The sequence below is a fragment of the Urocampus carinirostris genome, chromosome 15, assembly GCF_059441175.1.
Source record: "Urocampus carinirostris isolate Australia breed hairy pipefish chromosome 15, RoL_Ucar_1.0, whole genome shotgun sequence".
Classification (NCBI taxonomy): Eukaryota; Metazoa; Chordata; class Actinopteri; order Syngnathiformes; family Syngnathidae; genus Urocampus; species Urocampus carinirostris.
The window spans coordinates 33,141,797-33,154,223 of NC_142363.1; the positions used below are offsets into that span (position 1 = coordinate 33,141,797).

Consider the following 12,427-nt stretch of genomic DNA (forward strand, 5'->3'; position numbering starts at 1 on the left):
CACTCTCTCTCTCTCTATCCATTTCTTCCTTCCACATGCTCTCACTCCATTTCTTCCTTTCACGTGCTCTCTCTCTATCTCTCTCTCTCTCTCTCTATCCATTTCTTCCTTCCACATGCTCTCACTCCATTTCTTCCTTTCACGTGCTCTCTCTCTATCTCTCTCTCACTCTCTCTCTCTCTATCCATTTCTTCCTTCCACATGCTCTCACTCCATTTTTTCCTTTCACGTGCTCTCTCACTCTCTCTCTTTCTCTCTCTCTTTCTCTCTCTCTCCACATTTCTTCCTTCCACATGCTCTCACTCTATTTCTTCCTTTCACATGCTCTCTCTCACTCTGTCTAGCTCTCTCTCTCTTTCTCTCACTCTCTCTCTCTCTCTCTCTCCATTTCTTTTTTCCACATGCTCTCACACCATTTCTTCCTTTCACGTGCTCTCTCTCACTCTCTCTAGCTCTTTCTCTCTCTTTCTCTCTCTTTCTATTTCTTTCTTCCACATGCTCTCACTCCATTTCTTCCTTTCACGTGCTCTCTCACTCTCTCTCTTTCTCTCTCTCTTTCTCTCTCTCTCCACATTTCTTCCTTCCACATGCTCTCACTCTATTTCTTCCTTTCACATGCTCTCTCTCACTCTGTCTAGCTCTCTCTCTCTTTCTCTCACTCTCTCTCTCTCTCTCTCTCTCTCTCTCTCCATTTCTTTTTTCCACATGCTCTCACACCATTTCTTCCTTTCACGTGCTCTCTCTCACTCTCTCTAGCTCTTTCTCTCTCTTTCTCTCTCTTTCTATTTCTTTCTTCCACATGCTCTCACTCCATTTCTTCCTTTCGGACCCAGGAAACAGATGGGAACCAGAAGAGGAGAGAGTCAGGGTCGAAAGCCTTGCCTAGCGTAAGCTGAGGTTCACAGACGGACTGACAACCGGTGACAGGAAGACGGGGGTATAAAAGGCGACAGGGAACCAATCAGCGTCCGAGGCAGTTGGCGCCAAAGGAGCAGGCTCGGGTGCCTCGCATCAGTAAACAGAACAACCAGGGACCATTATCCCCAAACGTAACACTAGTATAGGTAAACAAAAGTGATATCAGAAATCCCTTGTAGAATTCATCCACCAAGCACAATGAAGTCCAACCTACATTTTTTTGTCAGCCACTTTCACCCTAATCAGACACAGGAACGAGCTTTTCTCCGACCTTTTTCTGACTTTCCTCTTTTAGACGTCTCGATCGGTGCACGTCAATTCTCTTCAGCCACTAACCGAGCACGATAAATCGATTCCGAAGCTTCCCAAACACTTTAACAAACCGGCTTTTCCGTTGGCCCCCCCGTCCTGGTTTACAACCCGTTTCTGTCCCCTTTCTTGAGTCTTCTTTGCCCGCAAATCATTTCGTCCTGACGGTCAATTGACATTGAAGACCTGCGTTTTTATTCCCAGCATGCTCTGGACCACAAGAGAGAATAAGGAGTCCACTTATGTCCAGCGGGACATCTGCTGATTGATTTATGGCCCTGTTTATACTCGGGAACGGATGAAAGCCTGCTCTGTAACCCCCCACAAGGGCCACACACAAAATAGTGCAAATTGAAAGAGGAAAATAATGTAGACTACCGAAAGTCAGAATAGGTGTATTGATTTAAGACCTTTTTGATTGAACATCTCTGAATATAGTGAGACAAGGATAATGGATCTATGAGCCAAATTATTCAGTATAAGAAATAATTATATCAGTTTCTAAGACACGACCCAAGAAAGTGAGATTAGTGTATTACTGTACTCTTAAACTGTTATCCCAAATTTTACTTTTGAATCTTTTTAACTTTATGAAACAAGATTAATCATTACACTACGTCAAAGTCTAACACCATATTCCTAGGACATAAATCATTCATGAATGTAGGTTTTTTTTCTTGTGGTATTAAAATGAACAACATTCCTCAAGATGGCAAAAATATATCCTGATTCTTTCATTTCAAAATCATCATTTCCATATTGAGGAACATGCCGAGTGATTTATGGCCCCCTTCATTAAGGCAACAACTGAAACGGAAAGGAAGAAATAGATTCAAGCCATCGAATGATTTTTATCAATAGAAACAGGTCAATAATGTTCATTAAAAATTTAACAAAATTTTGAGAATAAATCTGCTTTAAGATCTAGGACCCTTTCTCCAGGCAGCAACTGAATATCAAAAGACAAACTTCTACTGGATTGGTTTAAGTGCCAAACATGTTTTCACATTAAAGATTAAATCATTGTCTTTATAAAGAACACACTGAGTTATCTATGGCCACTTTTCTGCAACAACTGAAGATTTATCGGACGTAAATAAAGATTTAGGACACTGATATTCGTAGCAATAAACACAGGGTAAAAGACCCAGGCCAGGTGAATAATGTGGATCAGAAATTTCACATTAAGAGCTGCAATAAATGCACTCAAAGATCTGTGACCCCCTTCTCCAGTCAGCAACTAAAAATCAAAAAACAGACTTTTATTTTGTCACATATGTTTTAAAAAGAAAGATTAAATCATTATCCTCATAATTATTAGGATTATGCCGGATGATCTATGGTCCCCTTTTCTAATAGAACTGAAGACCTAAGGGGGAAAAACAAGAGAGATTTAAGACTTCAGAATATTTTAAGACCAAAGAAATAGCGTAAAATACCCAAGCCAGGTGAATAACATGCTTTAGCAAGATTTTTAGTACACACACTAAAGATCTAGGACCCCCTTTCTCCATTCAGCAATTGAAAATCAAAAAACTGACAGTTGTAATTGTTTCGGCGTTGCACACATTTTAATATGAAATATCAAACCATTATCCTGTTGAGGAACATGCTCAATTATTTATGGTCCCTACAATAACTGAAGAACAAAGGGGCAAGAACAAAGATTTAAGACTTAAGATTTGTAACAACAACAGCAGGATAAAGACCCAAGCCAGGTAAATGAAGTGCATTAGAAATGTGAAATAAAGAATTTAGGTAAACGCACTCCCGAGGCCCTACTGAGGATAAGCGGTGCAGATAATGGATTGATGGATGGTGAAGGCACTCAAGATCTAGGACCCCCTTTCTCCATTCAGCAATTGAAAACAATAACACATACTGTGTGTTGTAATTGTTTCAATGTCACACATGTTTTAAAATGAAATACTAAACCATTATCCTTTGAGGAAAATGCCAAGCGATCCATGGTCCCTTCACTTCAAGATCTAAGACCCCTTCTTCCATTCAGCAAGTGAAAACAAAAAGACATACTGTGTGTTGTAATTGTTTTGTGTCACACACGTTTCAATATGAAATATCAAACCATTATCCTGTTGAGGAACATGCTCAATTATTTATGGTCCCTACAATAACTGAAGAACAAAGGGGCAAGAACAAAGATTTAAGACTTAAGATTTGTAACAACAACAGCAGGATAAAGACCCAAGCCAGGTAAATGAAGTGCATTAGAAATGTGAAATAAAGAATTTTGGTAAACGCGCTCCCGAGACCCTACTGAGGATAAGTGGTGTAGATGATGGATGGTGAACGCACTCAAGATCTAGGACCCCCTTTTTCCAAACAGCAATTGAAAACAAAAACACATACTGTGTGTTGTGAATGTTTTTGTTGTCACACATGTTTTAACATGAAATATTAAACAATTATCCTTATGAGGAACATGCCGAGCGATCCATGGTCCCTTCACTTCAAGATCTAAGACCCCTTTCTCCATTCAGCAAGTGAAAACAAACACATACTGTGTGTTGTCATTGTTATGGTGTCACACACATTTTAATATGAAATATCAAACCATTATCCTGTTGAGGAACATACTGAATGATCTATGGTCCCTACAACAACTGAAGAACAAAAGGGCAAAAACAAAGATTTAAGACTTAAGATTTGTAACAACAACGGCAGGATAAAAGACCAAAGCCAGGTAAAAGACGTGCATTAGAAATGTGAAATAAAGAATTTAGGTAAACGCACTCCCGAGGCCCTACTGAGGATAAGCGGTGCAGATAATGGATTGATGGATGGTGAAGGCACTCAAGATCTAGGACCCCCTTTCTCCATTCAGCAATTGAAAACAATAACACATACTGTGTGTTGTAATTGTTTCAATGTCACACATGTTTTAAAATGAAATACTAAACCATTATCCTTTAAGGAAAATGCCAAGCGATCCATGGTCCCTTCACTTCAAGATCTAAGACCCCTTCTTCCATTCAGCAAGTGAAAACAAAAAGACATACTGTGTGTTGTAATTGTTTTGTGTCACACACGTTTCAATATGAAATATCAAACCATTATCCTGGTGAGGAACATACTGAATGATCTATGGTCCCTACAACAACTGAAGAACAAAAGGGCAAAAACAAAGATTTAAGACTTAAGATTTGTAACAACAACGGCAGGATAAAAGACCAAAGCCAGGTAAAAGACGTGCATTAGAAATGTGAAATAAAGAATTTAGGTAAACGCACTCCTGAGGCTCTACTGAGGATAAGCGGTGCAGATAATGGAGGGATGGATGGATGCACTCAAGATCTAGGACCCCCTTTCTCCATTCACCATTTGTAAACAAAAACACATACTGTGTGTTGTAATTGTTTCTGTGTCACACACGATTTAAACCATTATCCTTGTGAGGAAAATGTCGATTAATCCATGGTCCCTTTACTTCAAGATCTAAGACCCCCTTCTCCAATCAGCAACCGAATATCAAAAGAAACACTTCTATTGTAATTGCTCGAGTGCCACACAAACGGGAAAACAGACACGCATCATGCATGCATCTTTCCACACTAAATCGAAGCACAAGCAGACCCCGATGCACACAAACAAGTTGTTCACGTGTCTTTTTTCCCATCAATCCCCAGATTTCAAACACCGGCACACCATACCTCGAACACACCCACGTAAGCCAACATTTGGATGCCAAGACGCCTTCCCACGTTGGCACGCAAACACACGCGTGTCAAAACAGCATGTCGATTTTAGCGCAGCAACACTGTCGCGTGTCACTAGGATGTGAATACATGCAAACACACGCATAAAATGAAGTCTTTTTTATGTATTTTGGAACAATATGTCCCGAAAGCATCACCACAAAGTTTATTTGTAGACAAAAATATGAAAGCCACAAGTGATGGAATCCGTAGGGTGATACTTGTAATTTCTGGAAAGAAATAGTTCTAGAATTTGTGCCATTAGGTCCTGGAGGACATCCAATGGAGGGGGTCCACGTGACTTGGTGGGTTGTGCACATGATAGATAGATAGATGTCTAGATGTCTAGATAAATAGATAGATGTCTAGATAGATGTCTAGATAGATAGATAGATAGATAGATAGATAGATAGATAGATAGATAGATAGATAGATAGATAGATAGATAGATAGATAGATAGATAGATAGATAGATAGATAGATAGATAGATAGATAGATAGATAGATGTCTAGATGTCTAGATATATAGATATAGATCGATGCCTAGATAGATGCCTAGATAGATGTCTAGATAGATAGATAGATGTCTAGATAGATGTCTAGATAGATAGATGTCTAGATAGATAGATGTCTAGATAGATAGATGTCTAGATAGATAGATGTCTAGATAGATAGATAGATAGATAGATAGATAGATAGATAGATAGATAGATAGATAGATGGATAAATAGATATAGATCGATGCCTAGATAGATGTCTAGATAGATAGATAGATAGATAGATAAATAGATATAGATCGATGCCTAGATAGATGTCTAGATAGATAGATAGATAGATAGATAGATAGATGTCTAGATGTCTAGATATATAGATATAGATCGATGCATAGATAGATGCCTAGATAGATGTCTAGATGTCTAGATAGATGCCTAGATAGATGTCTAGATGTCTAGATAGATGCCTAGATAGATGTCTAGATGTCTAGATAGATAGATAGATAGATAGATAGATAGATAAATAGATATAGATCGATGCCTAGATAGATGTCTAGATAGATAGATAGATAGATAGATAGATAGATAGATAGATAGATAGATAGATAGATAAATAGATATAGATCGATGCCTAGATAGATGTCTAGATAGATAGATGTCTAGATAGATGTCTAGATAGATAGATAGATAGATAGATAGATAGATAGATAGATAGATAGATAGATAGATAGATAGATAGATAGATGTCTAGACAGATAGATAGAAAGATACACACTGTAATAAATATAGGGTAATATGCAAATGTGGTGGTGGGGTTTCATGTGGGCTTTTTCTCTCCCGGGTGGAGTTAAAGAGCCTCATGGCATGAGGAAGAAATGATCTCCTCAGTCTGTCCGTGGAACAAGACTGTGACAGTTTATGTATTTTTCATTAAAATCAATATTGTTTTTAATGAATTTGTTCTACCACTAGGAGCAATTAAGGCAGGTAACCTAAAATTAATATCAGCAACAAACTACTAACACGTAAACCACAAGAGGGCCCGTGAAGACCATTGTTACGTTCCTCAAAGGCAGAACAGTTACCATACGCAGTATCATTGAATTGTAACCACTTGTTTCCAATTGTATCCGACAAATTCTACCGGTATGTAAGGCGCATGTCATGGTTGCCGATTGAGCGCAGCTGCGACGGCTTAATTGGCGCCAACAGCCCGGACATCTGATTGGCTGTTCTCTCTTTTAAAACCCCCGGCTTCCAGGAGGAAGCCGTCAGATCGTTATGCGAACTGTTGCCACCAGCTCAGTAAGCCTCTTTGACTCTAATTCCTGCCCTGCTTTTTTCTTCCTGATCTTTGTTGCCAACCTATTTCTGAACCTGACTTCGCCCCGTTCTGCCTGCCTGTTACCTGACCTGTTTTTCCCCGTTTCCTGCCTGTGTCCTCGTTTATGAACTCGACACCGCCTTTGATCTCCAGTCCCGGCCAACGACTTGCTATTCCCGCCTGTCTCCGATCCTTCCTGCCAAAAACTGAGAAAACGAGCGCTATTGGGTCCTGTGTCCTTTTCTGGTCTGTGACAGCGCACCAAACTATAAGGCGGAACCTTCAAATTTTTGGACAATTTTAGTTTGATAAATATGGTTTAATATCCAGGGTTGGGTAGGGTTACTTTAACTGGATTACTTTCAATGACTTTTGGATTACCCCAATACCAAATATGCTAATAAAAGACAAAAGAAACTCAATATGAATAAAACAATGACTCACAACACGTGGTAAGCTTTCTCTCCTGGCTTTGATCTCTTCGATCTCCGGCAAAACAAACATAAAATGTGACAGAAACAAAATGAAAATAAATCCACTCATCATTTTTGCCGTTCCATGTATTCCGTTACTCCCCAAGCCTGCACAAAATTTTGTAATTTTATTCCTTTTTAGTTTCTTTTGTCTTTTATTAGCATATTCGGTATCGAAGTAATCCAAAAGTAATTGAAAGTAATCCAGTTAAAGTAACCCTACCCAACCCTGTAATAGTTGATATGTAATTGTTGCACTAATACACATCCTCCAAGTGCCATTTGTAGCTGTATCGTACAATGCCATACAAACTAATGCCAGCTGCCGTTAATTACAAGGGAAAAAGAAATGCAATGGCGAATCAAAGCCACTAGGGAGCAGCGTCTGCGTCATTTAAGCGGACTCGTTGAGAACCGCGGCAACAGTTTCAAAGAGCTTCACTTAAAAACCAAGCACTTCTCATTCAAGCACCCGAACAAACCCATCATATCAAAAAACCTATTTTCTTTTTCCAATAATCACGCGTGTAATAAGTCCCACGGGAAAACGCCACTTCAGCATTTATTTTATTCCTATTTAGTTCCTTTTGTCTTTTATTCGCATAATTGGTATTGGAGTAATCTAAAAGTAATTGAAAGTAATCCAGTTAAAGTAACCCTACCCAACCCTGTTAATATCAAACACTTAAACGCACCATCACCACATATAACGCACGCATTCTGGCGCATGCGCACACAGAACTTTCCAGTCAACGCACCTCCATTGACATTTGTCCCTGCGCGCGCGCGTCCGGGTGTCATTTTACGCGTGCGTAATTACGCACAACACACACCAAAAACCACGAACGCGCACCACGTGCACTTCACCAACCCACGCCGCGGTATGCCAAAAATCCCACCGAGCACCCACGTGCGCGCGCACGTCTCCTCAACTTGCGTCATGAGTGCGTCAAGTTTCACGCGAACGTTTTCTTCTTCTTTGGGTTTTTTTTTGTAACTTACCGAGAAGCGCGAGGAAGAGCTGCAGGGGTCCGAGGAAGAAGAAGAGGAGATGGTGGTCCATGGTGGTCTCGGTGGAACGGGGAGAAGCTAAAAACCGACGGGGGAGGTAAATCCACACAGGAGGACAACAGGAACCGCAGCCGTGGACGAGAAGAACATCCTGGAGATGCGATAACTTTAAACCAGAGCGCGAAAAAACTCCCCAAAACGCACAAAAATAGACAAAACACTGAGAGAGGGGGGTGTCCAAAACCCACAAAAACACTTTGAGTCACGTGATTTTGGTCAGAATCCCGAGGAAATTCCTACCGAACGACACCTGCGCGCGCCGCTCAGCGCGGAAACTGCGGATGATTCACTGGAGCGCGCCTGGCTGCTGCGCGCTCACGACGCTCCCTGCACGCGCAGGCACGTGAGCGCGCGTTTTCTGGGTTCTGCGGGCTGGTCCCGGATGCAACCTGAGTGGGATCGATCGTCTATTTCGGTTCGATGGCGTCATTAAAAAAAGGAAGCGGAGGGAGGCAGAAGTGCGATAAGAGTTCGATAAATCATTTTGAAACGAAAGGGGGCGCTGTGTTGATAGTTTTAATCATAGAAGAAACATTTCCATCCGTTTTTAATACGTAGAAATAAGGTATCAAATTGAGGTTCTTAAACGGGGTTGGAAGTGTTCAATCAAGAGTTATGATTTAATATATTGGGGATTCAAAGCTCAAGTTAGGGTTTTAACAATGTGTGGGAGAATTGGACAGTCCAAAACCTGGGTTAGGGTTCTTAACCCCGGGGTTATGATTTAATATAATTATATATCAAGTTAAGGTTTTAACAAAGAGTGGAAGGAATGGACAGTCCAAAACCTGGGTTAGGGTTCTTAACTTGGAGGTTATGATTTAAAATAATTATATATCAAGTTAGGGTTTTAACAAAATGTGGAAAGATTGGACAGACCAAAACCCTGGTTAGGGTTCTTAACTTGGAGGTTATGATTTAAAATAATTATACATCAAGTTAGGGTTTTAACAAAGTGTGGAAAGATTGGACAGTCCAAAACCTGGGTTAGGGTTCTTAATTTAGGGGGTATGATTTATTATCATTATATATCAAGTTAAGGTTTTAACAAAGAGTGGAAGGATTGGACAGTCTAAAACCTCGGTTAGGGTTCTTAACTTAAGGGGTATGATTTATTATCATTATATATCAGGTTAAGGTTTTAACAAAGTGTCACTTGGAATGGTCTGACAGTCCAAAACCAGGGTTTGGGTTTTTAACTTGGGGGTTATGATTTATTGTAATTATATATCAAGTTAGGGTTTTAACAAAGAGTGGAAGGAATGGACAGTCCAAAACCTGGGTTAGGGTTCTTAACTTGGGAGGAATGATTTATTGTAATTATATATTAAGTTAGGGTTTTAACAAAGTGTCACTTGGAATGGTCTGACAGTCCAAAATCTGGGTTAGGGTTCTTGACTTGAGGGGTATGATTTATTGTAATTATATATATATAGTTAGGGTTTTAACAAAGACTGGAAGGATTGGACAGTCCAAAACCTGAGTTAGGGTTCTTAATTTGGGGGTTATGATTTATTGTAATTATATATCAAGTTAGGGTTTTAACAAAAGTGGAAGGATTGGACAGACCAAAACCTGGGTTAGGGTTCTTAACTTAGGGGGTATGATTTATTGTAATTATATATCAAGTTAAGGTTTTAACAAAGTGTCATTTGGAATGGTCTGAGAGTCCAAAGCCTGGATTTGGGTTCTTAACTTGGAGGTTATGATTTAATATCATTATATATCTAGTTAAGGTTTTATCAAAGTGTTATTTGGAATGGTCTGACAGTCCAAAATCTGGGTAAGGGTTTTAAACGTGGTTTAAAGTGGAAAATTCAGTCACGGTTAGGATTTATAATTACATCTTCCTAATTTCAACAAAATGTTATGTTGTGAAGTCAAAAAATTAAGTTTTGAAAGCAGGTTTAAAGTGTAAAAATAATGTTAGCCTTTACTATAGGGAAGTTGGGCTTTAACAAACAGTGGAAGGATTGGACAGTCCAAAACCTGGGTTAGGGTTCTTAAATTAGGGGCAATGATTTAATATAATTATATATCAAGTTAAGGTTTTAACAAAGTGTCATTTGGAATGGTCTGACAGTTCAAAACCTGGGTTGGGGTTTTAAACATGGTTTAAAGTGGAAAATTCATTCACGGTTAGGGTTTCAAATGACATCTTCATAATTTCAACAAAATGTTATGTGTAAGTGTAAAAACAAAGTTAGCCTTTACTATAGGGGTCATAGAGCTGAAGTTGGGTTTTAACAAAGAGTGGAAGGATTGGACAGTCCAAAACCTTGGTTAGGGTTCTTAACTTGGGGGTGATGATTTAGAATAATTATATATCAAGTTAAGGTTTTAACAAAGTGTCATTTGGAATGGTCTGACAGTCCAAATCCAAGGTTTGGGTTCTTAATTTGGGGGTTATAATTTAACATCATTATGTATCAAGTTAAGGTTTTAACAAAGTGTCATTCGGAATGGTCTGACAGTCCAAAACCTGGGTTAGGGTTCTTAACTTGGGGGCTATAATTTATTGTAATTATATATCAATTCAGGGTTTTAACAAAGAGTGGAAGGATTGGACAGTCCAAAACCTGGGTTAGGGTTCTTAACGTGGGGGGTATGATTTATTGTAATTATATATCAAGTTAAGGTTTTAAGAAAGTGTCATTTGGAATGGTCTGACAGTCCAAAACCAGGGGTTGGGTTCTTAACTTGGGGGTTATAATTTAATATCATCATATATCAAGTTAAGGTTTTAACAAAGTGTCACTTGGAATGACCTTACAGTCCAAAACCTTGGTTTGGGTTTTAAACTTGGTTTAAATTAGAAAATTCAGTCACGGTTAGGGTTTCAAATTATATTTTCATAATTTCAACATAATGGTATGTTTTGAAGTCAAAAGATTATGTCAGAACCCGAGCAGAAGGAGGACCCAGACGTGAAACGTTTTTACACAAGCTTTATTTTACGGAAATCGGGAAGTCAAGTCATGCGCGTGAACACCAACGCCAGTGAATCGGCGACCAGTGAGTCAGGCGCGGATAAACAGGAAGTCAGAGGCGGACGAGATAAAGACCGGACAGGACAGACAGGATTGATACGGCATACTGGAGCAAGATACCGGACAGGACGGGACAGACGGGATCGATACCGGATACTGGAGCAAGATACCGGACAGGACGGGACGGACGGGATCGATACCGGATACTGGAGCAAGATACCATACAGGACGGGACAGACAGGATCGATACTGGATACTGAATACTGGAGCAAGATACCGGACAGGACGGGACGGACAGGATCGATACCGGATACTGGAGCAAGATACTGGACAGGACGGCACAAACGAGATTGATACCAGGTACTGGAACAAGATACCGGACAGGACGGCACAGACGGGATCGATACCGGATACTGGAGCAAGATACCTGACAGGATGAGACAGACGGGATTGATACCGGATACTGGATACTGGAGCAAGATACCAGACAGGACGGCACAGACAGGATCGATACCAGATACTGGAGCAAGATACCGGACAGGACGAGACAGACAGTAATTGGTACCAGAAATTGCAGCATCAACCAAAGATAAGGTTTTAGTTCTGTTTTGAATAAGCAGTTTTAACCGTTGTTGGGGTTGTCTTCTTATCCCAGAACTGTTTCCTGTTTTTCAACCTCTTTGAGTGCAACAGCGCACCCCGCAGGCCTGGACCTGAAGCGCAGTTTCTCATCATCTCGGATTTCCCCCGTCCGTCTTCTACGAGCCACGCGGGCCTCGTGCATGTCTCGTCGCTCACGTTTGCCGTCCCGGTGGGGTTTTAAAGACGTTTGATTTTTTTTTTATTGCCCGCTTCGGTCATTTTCAGGCCAGGTTTATTGACGGACGGACGAGGACGGGAAAATGTCACGGAGCGGAAAACAATGCGCCAGCGATGAGATGATGGAGCTTGACGTTGTCCAATGACATTTCCCGGCTGACAGGCCGCATCAGCTTCCCCTCGGAATCGCGCTTCAATGCTCGTCCTTTTCCCCCGTAAGGTTTCAACCCGGGGTTAGGCTTTTAGATTAAGGCTCAAAGCCAGGTCAAGGGATAAGGTTTGGTTCATATCTTATATAAGCATTTTGAGTTTT

The 12,427-nt window shown here is 40.3% G+C and overlaps 1 protein-coding gene across 1 annotated transcript in view; it reads right to left on the reverse strand.

The window, feature by feature from the left end:
• Positions 1-8,623, reverse strand: part of gfra4a (GDNF family receptor alpha 4a) — a 226,765-nt gene extending 218,142 nt beyond the window's left edge. The window contains exon 1 of the mRNA XM_088355106.1: positions 8,237-8,623. Coding sequence (XP_088211232.1) covers positions 8,237-8,297 — 61 coding nt within the window. The 5' untranslated portion in view covers positions 8,298-8,623. The remainder of the gene's footprint in view (positions 1-8,236) is intronic.
• Positions 8,624-12,427: the final 3,804 nt, after the last annotated feature.